The 18,259-nt window shown below is 44.9% G+C and overlaps 1 protein-coding gene across 2 annotated transcripts in view; it reads right to left on the reverse strand.

Moving 5' to 3' along the window:
• Nucleotides 1-18,259, reverse strand: part of aass (aminoadipate-semialdehyde synthase) — a 122,670-nt gene that overhangs the window by 73,784 nt on the left and 30,627 nt on the right. For both annotated transcript variants that reach the window (XM_068050892.1, XM_068050893.1), the window contains exons 8-11: nt 15,238-15,365; nt 9,949-10,097; nt 8,340-8,462; nt 7,344-7,455 (exon numbers count right to left, since the gene is read on the reverse strand). In XM_068050892.1, the coding sequence (XP_067906993.1) occupies nt 7,344-7,455; nt 8,340-8,462; nt 9,949-10,097; nt 15,238-15,365 (512 nt within the window). The remainder of the gene's footprint in view (nt 1-7,343; nt 7,456-8,339; nt 8,463-9,948; nt 10,098-15,237; nt 15,366-18,259) is intronic.

Here is an 18,259-nt window from a genome sequence, read left to right on the forward strand (position 1 = left end):
CAATAACTAAAGGTTTGCCTGCCTCACTTGAGGGATAAGGAGTTACTTTTCCTTACAGCAAGAATTCCCTATAACTTTCAGGTATCTGATCAACAACCCCTGCACTCACATTTGGATTTTGTACATGGCCATAGTCAGAGCTACAACCTGATCTGCTGTACTCTTGGTCAAGAGAAAGGTCCCTTTCTCTGCAATGGATTTGTGTACCCCAATAAGTCCCATTGGTTTACCTCGCAACTTCCAGCATTCTGCACGAAGGTGTCCCACCTTGTGACAACGATAACACTTTGGCTTGCAGACCTCACTTCCACCCTCAGCACCTTCCTTTCTGGCCTGAGGAAGAGATCCTGAGGGCATTCCCAGCTGTCCCTTCTTGTCCCCGGGGGTGGGTGGGTCAAAGACCAAAAGGCGTCTGTGTTAGCGTGGAAGACAGGAGAGTGTCGTGCAGGGCCAGTGGGAGTGGCCATGGGGCAAGAAAAGAAACTAAGAAAGCAAAGGTGTGCCTAGAGCAGGTGTACTGAAACATGTAAAGAGGAGGAAGCAAAAGAGGAGAAGAGATTAGAGTCTGAAATTGTTCAACTCAATGTTGAGTCCAGAAGGCTGTTAAGTGCTTAATTGAAAGATGAGGTGCTGTTCCTCGAGCTGACAGTGAACTTCATTAGAACAGTGCAGAAGGACGAGGACAGAAAGGTCAGCGTGAGAACAAGATGAAGAATTAAAATGACAGGCAACTAGAAGCTCGGGGTCATACTTGTGAACTGGCTGGTGGTATTCCACAAAGCGGTCACCCAATCTATGTTTGGTCTCCCCAGTGTAGAGATCACAATGTGAGCAGTGAATACAATATACTAAATTGTAAGTACACGTAAATGGCTGTTTGAGCTGGAAGGAGTGTTTGAGGCCCTGGATGCTGAGAAGGGAAGGGTAAAAGGGCAGGTGTCGCATCTCCTGCGCCTGCATGGAAAGGTGCCATGGGAGGGGGGGGGGGGTAGGGTTGGGGTGATTGAGGAGTGTACCAGAGTGTCACAAAGGGAATGATCCCTACGGAATGCTGAAAGGGAGGGAAGGGTAAGATGTTTTTGCTGGTGGCATCATGCTGAAGGTGGTGGAAATAGCAACAGATGATCCGCTGAATATGGAGTCTGGTGGGGTGGAAGGTGAGAACAAGGAGAATCCTATCAGGGTTCTCAGAAGGAGGGGAAGGGGTGAGAGCAGAACTGTGGGAAATGGAATGAACATGGTCGAGGGCCCTGTCAACTATGGTGGGGGCTATCCTCAGTTGAAGTACTGGGATGGAAGGCTGCAGCATAAGAACAGATGTGACAGAGACAGAGAAACTGGAGAATAGATTGGAGTCCTGAGAGGAAGCCAGGTATAAGGAAGTGTAGTCGAGATGTCTGTGGGCTTATAGTGAATATTTGTTGCTAGCCTGTCCCCAGAAATGGAGCCAGAGAAATTGAAGAAGGGAAGGGAAGAGGCGGAGATGGACCATGTTCAGGTGAGAGAAGGGTAGCAGGGATAAACCAGGTAATTACAAGCCGGTGAATCGAACATCAGTGGTTGGAAAACTATTGGAAAAAATTCTGACGGAAAGGAATAATCTCCACTTGGGCAGGCAGGGATTAATCAGGGATAGTCAGCATGGCTTTGTCAGGGGGAGATCGTGTCTAACTAACGATTGAATTTTTCGAGATGGTGACGAGATGTGTAGATGAGGGTAAAGCAGGTAATGTAGTTTATATGGACTTCAGTAAGGCTTTTGATAAAGTCCCGCATGGGAGATTGGTTAAGAAGGTAACAGCCCATGGGAACCAGGGCAATTTGGCAAACTGGAGCAAAAATTGGATGACTGGCAGGAGGCAGAGGGTAATGGTCAAGGGTTGTTTTTGCGAGTGGAAGCCTTTGACCAGTAGTGTACCGTAGGGATCAGTGTTGGGACCCCAGCTGTTTGTAGTGTACATTAATGATTTAGACATGAATATAGGAGGTATGATCAGTAAGTTCGCAGGTGACATGAAAATTGGTGGTGTCGTAAATAGTGAGGAGGAAAGCCTTAGATTACAGGACGATATAGATGGACTGGTAAGATGGGCGGAGCAATGGCAAGTAGATTTAACCCTGAGAAGTGTGAGGTGATGCATTTTGGGAGGACTAACAAGACAAGGGAATATACAATGGATGGCAGAACCCTAGGAAGTACAGAAGGTCAGAGGGACCTTGGTGTACTTGTCCATAGATCATTGAAGGCAGCAGCACAGGTAAATAAGGTGGTTAGGAAGGCATATGGCCTTTATTAGCCGAGGCATAGAATATAAGAGCAGGGAGGTTATGATGGAGCTGTATAAAATGCTAGTTAGGCTGGAGTAGTGTTTACAGTTCTGGGCACCACACCATAGGAAGGATGTGATTGCACTGGAGCGGGTGCAGAGGAGATTCACCAGGATGTTGTCTGGGCTGGAGACTTTCAGCTATGAAGAAAGACTGAAAAGGCTAGGTTGTTTTCCTAAGAGCAGAGAAGGCTGAGGGGGGACATGATTGAGGTATACAAAATTATGAGGGGCATTGATAGGTTAGATAGGAAGAACCTTTCTCCCTTAGCGGAGGTGTCAATAACCAGGGGGCATAGATTTAAGGCAAGGGGCAGGAGGTTTAGAGGGGATTTGAGGAAAAGTTTTTTCACCCAGAGGGTGGTTGAAATGAGTATTTAGATGAGCACGTGAAATGCCATAGCATACAAGGCTATGGGCCAAGTGCTGGAAAATGGGATTAGAATAGTTAGGTGCTTGATGGCCGGCACAGACACGATGGGTTAAGGACTTGTTTCTGTGCTGTGTAACTCTACGATTCTAAGGTTGAAAATTGCTTTTGCCTTGAAGCACAATTTGCTGGCAAGTTGAGTTTATGGCAACTATTTGGAGACGTTTTGCAAGCGATTCTGTTTTGTTAAAAATAATTTTTTGAAAAGGACATAATAGTTAAGCTGAACAAATGTTGGATCTGTTTTTTAAGTCAAGAGGACTGAGGGAGCCAGATTACTTACAGTGTTACTAATTGTCACATGGCTCGGGTTAGGTTTCGAACCAAAACCCTGGCAACAGGGGCAGAAAATTGACAAGTGCTCTTTTGATTGGACAAGCCCAGCAGCAACCTGGGATGGGCAGAAAAACTGACAGGTTTTCTGGTAGTCTGTCTGTCTGTGTTTTACCATCTGGAGGAAGAGACCAGATTCTTGCTGAATGTTTTATAAAAGTCAGGTGCTGCTGAAGTGTCAAAAAAGGACAGAAGGAGGGAATTCCAAGGAAGAACAGAAGACTTCCAACCCTGCTCGCTTTCTCACAATTCCCTAAAAGGATCCTGTGAAGTCCACTGTGTCAAGTTGTACTGTTTCCTGTATTTCAAGAAGGCCTGGTAAATTACTTTTCAACACCGCCTGAACAGAACGAATTCTGGAAGATTCTAAAGATCCTGCCTGCGTGTGCTCAGAGGCTGGATTGTGTGCCAGTTTGGTGCAGCGTGTCTCATCTGCTATTTTTTCAGGGGTGGGCAAGTGATCTGCCCAGGTGTGTTTTTTGTCTGTAATACAGCTCTGATCTACAAATCCTTTTTTACTTTTTTTTACTTTTTATATATATATATATATACACATACACAAAGGTATGTGTGTGTGAGTGTGAGTGTGAGTGTGTGAGCATCAAGGGACTAAGGTACAAAGGGACATTCAAAAATGGGTTACAGTAGAAAAGGGGGACTTTTTAAAAGTTAATCTTGGATGTTTTAAAAATTTGATCTGCGTCTTTATGTTTTCCCTTATTACTAGTTTAAACTTGTTTTATAACAAACTGTTAATTTTGTTGTTCAGTAAAGAAAACTGATTAGCGTGCTCTATTCTGGGGAAAATAGTGTTTCCAATAGACTGTGTCAGTAAGTGGGAAATTTTAAAGAATATGTTGTGACTTTAGGAGAAGTGGGACTGAATGAACAGTGCACTCCTCCTACCTCAGTCGTAACAAAGGGATTGCCATAAATGAAAACTATGCCATAAAAGGTCAAGGCACCACATTTCAACACTAAAATAAAAGCAAAATACTGCAGATGCTGGAAATCTGAAATAAAAACAAGAAATACTGGAAATACTCATCAGGTCTGGCAGCATCCGTGGAGAGAGAAGCAGAGTTAACATTTCGGGTCAGTGACCCTTCATCAGAACTAGCAAATATTAGAAATGTAAAAGGTTATCTCACACTGAAGAATGCCTGCAGAGTCTCATCGACAGGTTTGCGTCTGCCTGCAATGAATTTGGCCTAACCATCAGCCTCAAGAAAACGAACATCATGGGGCAGGATGTCAGAAATGCTCCATCCATCAATATTGGCGACCACGCTCTGGAAGTGGTTCAAGAGTTCACCTACCTAGGCTCAACTATCACCAGTAACCTGTCTCTAGATGCAGAAATCAACAAGCGCATGGGTAAGGCTTCCACTGCTATGTCCAGACTGGCCAAGAGAGTGTGGGAAAATGGCGCACTGACACGGAACACAAAAGTCCGAGTGTATCAGGCCTGTGTCCTCAGTACCTTGCTCTACGGCAGCGAGGCCTGGACAACGTATGCCAGCCAAGAGCGACGTCTCAATTCATTCCATCTTCGCTGCCTTCGGAGAATACTTGGCATCAGGTGGCAGGACTATATCTCCAACACAGAAGTCCTTGAAGCGGCCAACACCCCCAGCTTATACACACTACTGAGTCAGCGGCGCTTGAGATGGCTTGGCCATGTGAGCCGCATGGAAGATGGCAGGATCCCCAAAGACACATTGTACAGCGAGCTCGCCACTGGTATCAGACCCACCGGCCGTCCATGTCTCCGTTATAAAGACGTCTGCAAACGCGACATGAAATCGTGTGACATTGATCACAAGTCGTGGGAGTCAGTTGCCAGCATTCGCCAGAGCTGGCGGGCAGCCATAAAGACAGGGCTAAATTGTGGCGAGTCGAAGAGACTTAGTAGTTGGCAGGAAAAAAGACAGAGGCGCAAGGGGAGAGCCAACTGTGCAACAGCCCCAACAAACAAATTTCTCTGCAGCACCTGTGGAAGAGCCTGTCACTCCAGAATTGGCCTTTATAGCCACTCCGGCGCTGCTTCACAAACCACTGACCACCTCCAGGCGCGTATCCATTGTCTCTCGAGATAAGGAGGCCCAAAAGAATCAGCATGTAAAGTGAGGGTGGGGCAAGAGATAACAAAGGAGGTGTGAAAAGGACAAGGTCACAGAATAGCTGACCAGAAGGTCATGGAGCAAAAGTAAACAATATGTTAATAGTGTGTTGAAAGACAAAGCATCAGTACAGATAGGGTGTTAATGGACTGTCAATTGAACAGCCGCAAATACAAACATGAAAAAAAAACAGTGGGTAAGCAAACTGAACAAACTAAGATGAAATAAAATAAAATAAACACCAAAAAATGTGAAAAAAAGGAAAAAGAGAAAAATAACTAAAAATAAAAGTAAAATGGGGGGCCCGTCATGCTCTGAAATAATTGAACTCAATGTTCAGTCCAGCAGGCTGTAATGTGCCTAATCGGTAAATGAGATGCTGTTCCTCAAGCTTGCGTTGATGTTCACTGGAACACTGCAGCAATCCCAGGACAGAGATGTGAGCATGAGGGCAGGGGGGAAATGTTGAAATGGCAAGCAACCGGAAGCTCGGGGTCCTGCTTGCGGACTGAGCGGAGGTGTTCCGCAAAGCGGTCACTCAGTCTGCATTTGGTCTCCCCAATGTAGAGGAGACCATATTGTGAGCAGCGAACACAGTATACTACATTGAAAGAAGTACGAAAAAAATCGCTGCTTCACCTGAAAGGAGTGTTTGGGGCCTGGGACAGTGAGGAGAGAGGAGGTAAATGGGCAGGTATTACACCTCCTGCGATGCTAGCTTCCATGACAGTGCTTCTGATATGTCTTCCTTTTTCCTCAACCGAGGATTCCCCCCCACTGTGGTTGACAGTGTCCAGCCCAATTCCCGCACCTCTACCCTCACCCCTTCCCCAACCGTGACAGGCCTCCCCTTGTCCTCACTTTCCACCCCATCAGCCTCCATATCCAAAGGATCATCGTCCGCCATTTCTGCCACCTCCAGCGTGATGCCACTACCAAACGCATCTTCCCCTCCCTTCCCCTGTCAGCATTCCAAAGGGATCGTTCCCTCCTTGACACCCTGGTCCACTCCTCCATTACCCCCACCACCTTGTCCCCTTCCCATGGCACCTTCCCCTGCCCCCATTTACCTCCTTTCTCTTCACTATCCCAAGCCCCAAACACTCCTTTCAGGTGAAGCAGCGATTTACTTGTACTTCTTTCAATGTAGTATACTGTATTCGCTGCTCACAATGTGGTCTCCTCTACATTGGGGAGACCAAACGCAGACCGGGAGACCACTTTGCAGAACACCTCCGCTCAGTCCGCAAGCAGGACCCCGAGCTTCCGGTTGCTTGCCATTTCAACACTCCCCCCTGCTCTCATGCTCACATCTCTGTCCTGGGATTGCCGCAGTGTTCCAGTGAACATCAACACATGCTCGAGGAACAGCATCTCATTTAACGATTAGGCACACTACAGCCTGCCGGACTGAACATTGAGTTCAATAATTTCAGAGCATGACGGGCCCCCCATTTTACTTTTATTTTTAGTTTTTCTTTCTTTATCCTTCTTTTAAAAAAATTTGTGTGTTTATTTTATTTCATCTTAGTTTGTTCAGTTTGCTTACCCACTGTTTTTTTTCATGTTTGTACTTGCTGTTGTTCAATTTTCAGTCCATTAACACCCTATCTGTACTAATGCTTTGTCTTTCAACACACCATTAACATATTGTTTGCCTTTGCTCCACGACCTTCTGGTCAGCTATTCTGCGACCTTGTCCTATTTACACCTTCTCCTTTGTTATCTCTTGCCCCACCCCCGCTTTACTTGCTTATAACCTTTTACATTTCTAATATTTGCTAGTTCTGAAGAAGGGTCACTGACCTGAAACGTTAACTCTGCTTCTCTCTCCACAGATGCTGCCAGACCTGCTGAATATTTCCAGTATTTCTTGTTTTTATACCACATTTCAACAGTTGTGATGGTGATTAGTGTCATTTTGTCTAGTTTCTCTCAAATAAATACATATCTTTATTAAGATTTCTTAACAGACTTAAGAATCATAGCAGAGCAGCTGATCCAAGACCAGGATGTTTAAACCTCATACCTGACAACAAAGTGAAGAGGAAGGGAGAGGAGGGGGGAACACCAAACAATGTCACTGGTTGAATCCTCTGCAGATTCCATCTTTACCACCATACATCTTACCATCTCCCATAAATATGGGCAAAGCTTGTCTCCAAAATATTCCGTAGCCTCTATTGGGAGCTGTGCGGGTAGGTTGTCAATTGAACACATCAAAATCCCGCTGCCTTCAAAGCTGCAAGTACAGAAAATTATCCACATTGTGATAAAGATACATTTGCTATGTGGGGTGGGGGCATCTTGCTTCACAGAAGAGAACATTTGCCTTTCAGAGCTGATTTTCCAAAGGCACACTCACAGTGTGGATACACAGACGCACACATACACGCACGCGCATGCACACATGCACGCACCCCTACCTTCAGCTGCCAGGGCCCTATGCTCTGAAATTCCCTCCCTCATCCACGATACCCCTTCTCTCCTCCTTTAAAACGCTCATTAAAACTTATCCCTTTGACCAAGCTTTTACACTATACAAATGCAAATTGTACTTGTTGAATGAACTTATTGTGCCATACAGAAATGATTATTGCAAGTTCTCACATCTACAATATACAGCTTCATCAAAACAGGAATGCTGTATTGCTCTGAGATTTAAAACTCCAAAAGTAAAAGTTATTTTTAAACAGACGTCCTCCGTGTAAAACTGTCCATCCATTTCATCAGTGCCAATCTGGTAGCCATGGCTCTCACCTCTGAGTCAGAAAGTTGTGGTCTAAGTCCTACTCCAGAAGCTTGAGCACAAAAATCTAGGTTGACACTCCAGTGCAGTACTGAGGAGTGCTGCACTGTTGGAGGTACTGTTTTCAGATAAGACAAACTGAGGCCCCATTAGCCCCCTCAGATGAACATAAAAATCCCACGGCAGTATTTTGAAGAAAAGCAGGGCAATTATCCCCAGTGTCTTGGCCAATATTTATCCCTTAATCAACATCAGAAAAACATAATTATCACATTACTGTTTGTGGGGATAGTAGATGGTTTATGAGATAGTCACTTGAAACAACTGATTTGGTACTACTGAATGCGATCTGGTGCTATTAATATAGTGAATCCTACCTGTCATGAATAACCTGTTGTTCTGCATCATACAGACAAAATGGCATGTCAATGGACGTGCATTCAGTCATAAACTCAATGGAGCCACCAGTGTCAGCAGAAATGTCACCGATTGCCAAAAACCTAGAAGAGAGACAGAAGACAACACCTCATGTTCTATGATACTCTTGTACAAGCTCAGAAAAGAGGGAAGGAAATGTGCATTTTTGGGGAGTTGCTGCATAATTTTATTACACAGTGCTCAGAATACGTTGACAATTTGACGCTGTTTGTATAGCGGAGACCCACATGCTTTTGGGGTCAGAGTTATCTGGCAGCATCCCTCAAGTTAAACTGAGTCACAGAGATTTCAATGGTTCTGCCTTTGGAGTAAGTGATCTCAAAGACTTGAGCTACAGTTTGGGTAGCCCAATAAAATGGAAGAAAATCCTTAATGGATTACGGCCACAGTCCTTGTAACTCCACTCACTCCCCTCAACTGTCCTCCCAAAGAGTCTGGGCAGAGTGTCTGGGTTATATAGGACTTCTGGAAAGGGTTCCAGGCTGTCAGGTGCTTTCAGGGCTCCAGATAGAGTTTACACATTACCTACTCCAAGTGGCAATTGCCTGACACTTGTTAAGAGTTGTAGGTAGGTGGGGGGGGGAGGGAGGGGGGACCTTATCATTAACCCAACATCCTGCACCTACACTTTCTGCTGAGGACAGGTTGGGGGGAGGGGTGTTTATCCTCCTGTTGGTTGGCCTAATAGGTACAGGCCTTCAGTCTGCAAGAATTTTTGAGTCTCTTTGTATTTCCTTCAACCATGACAATCACCAAACCCCAGGGAAGAGTGGAATTTGTGAAGCCCTTGTAGGATGTGGCTCTCAATGCATTATTTTAGTGATGTTTTTGCACTGTGATGATAACAATAGTGAGGAAGTGGATGGTATTGAACTTTCACCTCGTGGAATTGTTAATGATCACATTCACTGCAGTCTACAAATTACTCTTTGCCTCATCAACTTATGACTTCTTGGTCCTTTATCTACCATATATATGCAGTCATTAACTTGTTTAAAATAAATAGATTAATGCTTGTTAAAATTGTCCACAGAGGAATGTGTGAAAAATTTGTATGCTAATGTCAGAGTTATTTAAATGTTTCCATTCCCTATGACTATACCAGGGCTGGCCGACTATTTGTCTCCATAAGTTGCATAGGTATGTACCATGGAGCCTTTCATTTTAAATTCCTGTTTCCTGGTAAGTTCACAGATCGACACAAATGGAAGATAGGGCAACAACAGTGCGGTAGGCCGATTCTTAAGACCCAGGCTTGTTTGAAATGTGTCTCTCCACAGGGGTGCAAGATCAATGAATCTACCTGTAAATGTATAAACTACATTGTATAATGGAATATGATTAGAAGACGAAGAAATAGGACAGAAGATATAGAAGCAGGATTGGGCCGTACGGCCCCTCAAGCCTGTTCCCTTTAACACTGTACCAAGAAAATGGGAATCTTTCTGTGTGCACATTTTTCAATGGAAAGTGCCCTGATACAACTCATTATGAACATAAATTAACTAAACATACAATTGTTATATTACCAATTTATAATCAACTGACCTGTGTGGTAATTCTGGGCAACCATCACTAGCTGGGTTAAAATTTTTGGCCGATGCCAGCAAATTCTGAGCATCCAATCGGGTAAGTAATCGAGGAGTATCTGGATCCCAGTAGATACCGTTCACCAAACAAGTGGTATATGGGGCAATCTGAAAAATAGTGTGGACATTTTAGCATCTTCAAGATCCCAGTTTAGTTACCAAGATAGACTCAACAAGCTGGGTCTCTATACTTTCAGAGAAGCATAGACTTCGGGCTGATTTAATTGAGGTTTATAAAAGGAGGAAGGGATTAGACTGTGTTGTGCAGACAATCTATTTCAACTAAATAGATTAGTGAGGACAAGGTGTCACAATCTCAAGTTATGTAAAGGCAGATTAGGTTTGATGTCAGGAGGTTGTTCTTTTCTGAGAGAATAGTGAACTTGTGGATCAGGCTTCTGGCTCATGCAGTCATGCTGATTCACTGAATTCCTTTAAGTGAGAGCTGGGCCTGTTTCTAGCAGGGTTGCAGATCACCATGTATGACAGGTCGGTATCCTGTGATGTAAATCAATGCCAGATTGGTCTCCTGGACTAGTTTCCGTTGCCTGAGAAATTTTCAATTTCCCCCGCCCACTGCCCCTCAACCCACCCCGCCCTAATTGGCCTCAGTTTCTATCTTTTGTTTACCTATCCCAGTGGATCACATGGGTTTGGGTGAAGTGGCAAGTCAATGTAATGTGATGGCAAGACATCACAATCCTGTGGGACAGGCTGGACAGACCATTAGGTCGTTTCCTATCTGCCATTTTTCACATGTTCATATGTTTGGTATGTTAAACTCTAAATGGAAAAATAACAAATAAAATCAGTCAGAGAGCAGCATAAGAATCAGTCAATTTCTCTAGGTGTGAAGGGTGGATTTAACTATGCTTGATATTAACAGCGCAGGCACACTTGACATCTGATGATGACCTTGGAAATAAACTAGACAGAATAGATGAACCCTAAAGTCAAAAACGGCGATGTAAGTGGAGCGCTACTGGGCTGAATTTTACCCTCAACAGACAGGAGCCATCCACTGACTGAGGTGGAAGTCCCAGCTAATGGAGCTGACAACCAATCAGCGGGCCAGCAGCTCTTAGTCCCAGCAGTGCCACTGGAAGTGTTGGCCAATGCTGGGGATGTAACCCAGCTTCGAGAAGGAGAGGAAGGACGGCCCCGGGGAAAGGTACATTTTTGGAGCCTCGGCGGGGGTGGTAGGTCGGGCCCCAGCAAGGCAAGGGTGATCGAATGGGGGATGGGAGGGCGTGTTGGGTGTTGGGGGTGGTTGGGGCATCGGGGGTGGCCCTCTGTCGGGTACAGGGTGCCTGATCACGAGGGCCCCCACTGCCCCCTCCAGGCTGTCTGAGAGCCGCCTGCTTTTGTCAGGCGGCTTTTCTCAGGCCTGGGCCGCCCGACCGGCCAGCGTAAAATCCCCGTGATGGTGGCAGGAGGCCTTTAAGTGGCCATTAACTGGCCACTTAAGGGCCTTGATCGGTCTGGGGCAGTCAGGCAGGTTTTCACCACTGCCGCCCTGCGTAAAATGGCAGCAGAGGTGGGAGTGGGTCAAGAAGGGCCCCCCCCAAGCTTCCCACTACATTTTATGCCTCCCCCCTACCCCACCACCAACCCGATCTTTGGAGGGCGTAAAATTCTGGCCACTGTGTCAGATTGGTAGAACAACTTCCACAGTGTGGGTTTCAATTCCTCATGCAACATGTTTCAGGTCAACTGAACTTTGATTAGGAAATAAACTATCCTGTTGACCAAAAATAAAAACAGAAACTGCTGGAAATACTCAGCAGGTCAGGCAGCATCTGTGGAGAGAGAGGCAGAGTTAACGTTTCAGATCTGTGACCTTTCATCAGAACTTTCATCAGAAAACGTCCAACCACCACAGGGTTAGAGGGTGGAAAGTTGCCCAGCAACCCACTCACCACCCCACCCCCATCCTGCAAAGATCTCTGTGTAAGGGGGTGATCCTAAATTTAAAAAAAATCCCCAGGCTTCAAGGATCCAGGCTGCTTTCCTGGCCAGGAGCCCCTTTGGTGGGTTCCAATTCTGTCCATCAGAAGACCGGTACACTGGATTTCACTTGGTATACCAGGCCCCAGTCCTGCCCTGGGTCCCAAGACAGCCGTGAAGTTATACCTCCCAGTTGAAGGAGCCCCTGGCTTGTTCCAACCTCCAAGGTCACATGCTGATGGCATGTGATTCAAAAAGGGTGGGCAGCAGTTCCAGCCCTTACCAGGCCACCATTGAATTTCAGAAACAGCAGGGACCATCTCAAGGTAATAATCTCTGGATTGAAACCTGAGCCATGCACCAAATGGCAGAGGATAAAGCAGATTAGAGAATAAAATGCGTGGCTCAAAGAGTTGTGTGGGAAGAAAGGATTTTGATTGATGGAGCACTGGCACGGTACTGGGGAAAGAGGGAGCTGTTCTGTTGTGTTGGCTCTACTTTAGCTGGGCTGGGATCAGTGTCCTACAAATTGTATACCTCGGGCTGTGGATAGGGCTTTAAACTAAGAGTGGGAAGTGTTGGGTGATGGGAGGTATAGAAATCTAAAGAGAAAAGTCAAGGAGTAGAACAATGTAGCGATTTGGGCAAAGACAAACAGAGTGAGAGAGGAAGGGACTGAGAAATTAATAGTAATAGTGCATCAGGGAATAAGGTTCATGAAAAGAATAGTAGGAAAGAAAAATGAAAGTTTCTTAATCTGAATGCACAAAACATTTGCAATAGAGATAAATGGTTTAGATCTATTCGCCATTAGAAAGACATGGTTACAAGGTGACCAAGGTTGGAAAATAAATATTCCCGGGTACATTTCGAAAAGACAGGCAGAATGGAAGAGGAGGAGTGAGAAAGGATCTTGGCTCAGAAGATCAGGAAGTAGAATCAGTGTGGGTGGCAATTAAGAATAACAAGGGTCAGAAAACGCTGGTGGGAATAGTTTCTCGACCCCCTAGCAGAAGTTGGACGGTGCATTAAGCAAGAAATAATTGGAGTTTGTAACAAAGGCATTGTAATAATCGTGGGGGATTTTAATCTTCATATCGACTGGACAAAGCAAATTGGCAAAGGTAGTCTGGAAGATGAGTTTGTAGAATGCTTTTGAAACAGTTTCCTGGAACCAATATTGTGGAGCCAACTAGAGATAAAGCTATTTTAGACCTAGCATTATGTAATGAGGCTGGTTTAACTAGTAATCTCATAGTAAATGATCCTCTGGAGAAAAAGTGATCATAATACAACTGAATTCCATATTAGGTTTGACAGCAACATACTCCAGTCCCAAACAAGAATCTTAAACTTAAACAAAGCCAATTACATACATTATGAGGCGAGAGCTGGCTAAGGATGATTGGGTAAATAGACTAAAGGGTATGGCAGTAAATAAACAGTCTGGGTGACCGCTTTGCGGAACACCTCCGCTCAGTCCGCAAGCAGGACCCTGAGCTTCCGGTTGCTTGCCATTTCAACACTCCCCCCTGCTCTCATGCTCACATCTCTGTCCTGGGATTGCTGCAGTGTTCCAGTGAACATCAACGCAAGCTCAAGGAACAGCATCTCATTTACCGATTAGGCACACTACAGCCTACCGGACTGAACATTGAGTTCAATTATTTCAGAGCATGACGGGCCCCACATTTTACTTTTATTTTTAGTTATTTTTTCTTTTTTACATTTTTTTAAAGTTTATTTCATTTCATCTCAGTTTGTTCAGTTTGCTTACCCACTGTTTTTTTTTCATGTTTGTACTTGCTGCTGTTCAATCTTTAGTCCATTAACACCCTATCTGTACTAATGCTTTGTCTTTCAACACACCATTAACACATTGTTTGCCTTTGCTCCATGACCTTTTAGTCAGTTATGTGGCCTTGTCCAATCTACACCTTCTCCTTTGTTATCTCTTGCCCCACCCCCACCTTGTTTATAACCTGTGACATTTCTAATATTTGTCAGTTCCGAAGAAGGGTCACTGACCCGAAACGTTAACTCTGCTTCTCATTCCACAGATGCTGCCAGACCTGCTGAGTGGTTCCAGCATTTCTTGTTTTTATTTCAGATTTCCAACATCTGCAGTATTTTGCTTTTATACAAAGAAACATAGATAGGTTAAGTGAGTGGACAACAAGGTGGAGTATAATGTGGGGAAGTGTAATATTATTCACTTTGGTAGTAAGAATTGAAAAACAGAATACTTTTTAAAAGGCATGAAACTTCTAAATGTTGATGTTCAGAGCGTGTGTACTCGTAGAAGGAACACAAAGTTAGCATGCAGATACAGCAAGCAATTAGGATGTTAAGTGGCATGTTGGCCTTTATTGCAAGATGATTAGAGTACAAAAATAAGGAAGTCTTGCTACTATTGTATAGGGCTTTGTTGAGACCACACCTGGAGTACTGTATGCAGTTCTGGTCTTCATATTTAAGGAAGGATATACTTGCCTTGGAGGCGGTAGAGCGAAGGTTCACTAGGTTGGTTCCTGGGTCAGAGTGTTGTCCTATAATAAGAGGCTGAGTAAACTGGGCCTACACTCTCTGGAGTTCAGAAGAATGAGAGGTGATCGCATTGAAACATACAAGATTCTGAACGGTCTTGACAGGTTAGAGACTGAGAGGTTTTTTCTCCTAGCTGGGGACTCTAGAACATGAGGGCACAGTCTCAGGATAAGGGATTGATCATTTAGGACTGAGATGAGGAGAAACGTCTTCACTCAGAAGGTTGGGAATCTTTGGAATTGTCTATCCCAGAGGGTTGTGGATGTTCCATCTTTGAGTATATTTAAGACCAAGATAGATTTTTGTTATTCCAGGCAATCAAAGGAAATGGGAGCAGGTGGGAAAGCAGAGTTGAGGCAAAAGATCAGCCATGATCGTATTGAATGGCGGAGCAGGGTAGAGGGGGCATATGGTCCACTTCTGCTCCTATTTTTTTATGTTCTTGTGGGTTCTACAGAACTCTGGCAGAATCACCAAGTCATTTCTAAACACAACACTGAACAGTACTGTCTCCCAGTAGACTAACAACATGTAGAAGTTTTTCTCACTGTCGATCTTCAAAAATGAACTTAGCTTAGACATGGCACTGACTGACTATAAAAATGGACCTGTGGGGTCACTGAGCTTAGTCATCTACAGAAGAATATAGTGCTTCAAATAAATCTTTATCCAGTGACAGGATAAATTTTTACATCACATTCAATGGAGTTTATTATGTTATTTTATACAAAACAAATGCAGGATGGTTACTTACGTCAGTGCTGAAGCGCGAGGTATACAAGTCAGGGTGATGTTGATATTCCAAAGGATCATATTTCCCATCACTCTTTCTAACAACATGATGATGACGACTCAGAACAGTGCAGTAAACCTTACTTTGATCTGTACAATTAATGACAGGCAGTTAGTTTGGAAATGTGAAGAGCTCACAATACTTTAATTATTGTTATTTGTAATGAAGAACAGTCAAATCTGAATAATATTTATATTCCTTCCCCTCCTTAGTTGCCCTTTTTGATAATTATTGCCCACCCCTCCCCCACAGCACTAATCATTTCATGACTAGGGTGGCGTGTACACCCGTTCTGTTCTATGTCGTCTGCTGAGGACATAGCAGAAGCTTGATCTGCTTAAGAACCGTGGGCACAAGAGACTATCCTGTCCGATACCCAACAGTACCTAATTGTATTGCACCCTTGTCCAGGTCTTTTCATTTGCAATGGTTAATTATGATCAGCTGCAAATGGTCATTTGACCAGTTCTAGGTACAACAAAACTACCTCCCAGTTTTGCTTCAATCAAGGTTAGTAACACAAACTCAAATATAGCCTATTGTATTTTGTCTAAGACAAAATACAAGTCTATACCAGTAGCAAAAGATAAATAGTTTCTTTTAACAAGTCTGGAACAGGTAAAGCTCTTCAATAAATGGACAATAACTTTATTGTTAAATTGTATTTCAGAAGCCAATCAACCACCTTTGGTCACACTGCTCATCTGCTGCTGTGTAATGTAGTTTTGCTGTTTTGTAAAAGGTGCAGGCTAAATGAAGCAACGCCAACCAGCAGGAGTTTCTGCGACAGGTGTGAGACTGCTCTCCCAAGACAGTCTCGTACCATTTTGAGCATTACCCTGGTTGCAATGTAATATGGGCGGCACAGTGGCGCAGTGGTTAGCACCGCAGCCTCACAGCTCCAGGGACCCGGGTTCGATTCCGGGTACTGCCTGTGTGGAGTTTGCAAGTTCTCCCTGTGTCTGCGTGGGTTTTCTCCAGGTGCTCCGGTTTCCTCCCACAAGCCAAAAGACTTGCAGGTTGATAGGTAAATTGGCCATTATAAATTGTCACTAGTATAGGTAGGTGGTAGGGAAATATAGGGACAGGTGGGGATGTTTGGTAGGAATATGGGATTAGTGTAGGATTAGTATAAATGGGTGGTTGATGTTCGGCACAGACTCGGTGGGCCGAAGGGCCTGTTTCAGTGCTGTATCTCTAATCTAATCTAATCTAATCTAATCTAAAACAGCCGATGCAAAGCAGACTTTTTAAAAAGTCTTTTTTTTCTTATTATTTAAGGTGTCCTTTATGCCCCAGGCCCCTTTTATGTATCTCATGTCGAGGGGGCCTTTATTCCTCAGGCCCCCTTTATATACATAATTTTAAAAATAACTTTATTAAAAACATAAATAAACAAAAAACTCAAATTAAAATGCCATTCTCAGCGTCAACAATGCACCCCAGTCCCTGCGGTGCCCACCGGTCACAGAAGGCCTCAAGCGTGCCAGTGGACACCGCATGCTCCTTCTCCAGGGACAGCCGGGCGCGAACGTAACCGCGGAAGAGGGGCAGGAAGACAGGGAGGACGGACCCCCCGATGGCCCGCAGCATGGATCTGTGAATTGCCACCTTGGCCAGGCCCAGGAGCAGACCGACCAGGAGATCCTCCTCCCGGCCCACGCCCTTCCGCACCGGGTGCCCAAAGATCAGGAGCGTGGGACTGAAGTAAAGCCAGAATTTGAGGAGCAGCCCCTTCAAATACTAAAAGTCTGCGTTAGCTGGCAAGGATGAGTCAGCTAGTGTGCAGACAAGACTCAGAAATGGGAGGTGTAATTGGACACCAGTTTCCCAGTATTCTGTTCAGAATGTGTCATTTGATCAAATCAGTTGCTTCAGGCTGAAGGCAGGCAGTGCTGCACTGGACTCCCGGATTCAGGCAATGCACTGCGCTAACACACACTCCCAGTTCAGGAAACACACAGAGCTAACAGTCCCTGGTCAGGCAACGACCAGCGCTAATACTCCCTGTTCAGGCAACGCACAGCACTAACACACACTCCCAGTTCAGGAAACACACGGAGCTAACAGTCCCTGGTCAGGCAACGACCAGCGCTAATACTCCCCGTTCAGGCAATGCACAGCGCTAACACACACTCCCAGTTCAGGTAATGAACAGCGCGAATATTCTCCAGTTCATTCAACACAGCGCTAACACACCCCGTTCAGGCAACAACCAGCGCTAACACACCCCGTTCAGGCAACGACCAGCGCTAACACACCCCGTTCAGGCAACGACCAGCGCTAACAGTCCTCGGTCAGGCAACGACCAGCGCCAATACTCTCCAGTTCAGGCAACACACAACGCTAACACTTCCCGTTCAGGCAATGCATAACGTTAACACTCCTGAATTCAGACAATGCACAACACTAACACTCCCGAATTCAGACAATGCACAACACTAACACTCCCACATTCAGACAATACACAACGCTAACACTCCCACATTCAGACAACGCACAACAGGAACACTCCCGAGTTCAGACAATGCACAACGTGAACATTTCCGAGTTCAGACAATGCACAGCACTAACGTTCCTGAGTTCACACAACCACAACGTTGGCAGTCTGAAGAAGCAAATTTTATTAAGCAGGAATGGCAGTGAGCCAGGTTGAGCTGACATCTCTAGAGGCCCTTGAGCACATTCACAGGGAAAGACATCCTTAGAAGGCCCGGTACATGTGTAGTGAAGTCATTTAGTAGCCCACTGCATGCACAGAAGAATAACATAATCGGGTCCCCCAAAAAAGGGAAATTCCCAAGTGTCGCTAATCTCTAAATGTTTACAAAGTTCTCACCGACTACTTGTGAATCTTTCGATGACAGTAAAATGTCAGCTGGCTCACTGGTTCTTCAGCAAGTTTAACACTGCACAAGCATGTGGATACCATATATGTAAATACATGTACTGCTCTCTACTGGTCCGTGAACTCAGTGGTGCT

Source organism: Heterodontus francisci, chromosome 18 (assembly GCF_036365525.1).
Source record: "Heterodontus francisci isolate sHetFra1 chromosome 18, sHetFra1.hap1, whole genome shotgun sequence".
Classification (NCBI taxonomy): domain Eukaryota; kingdom Metazoa; phylum Chordata; class Chondrichthyes; order Heterodontiformes; family Heterodontidae; genus Heterodontus; species Heterodontus francisci.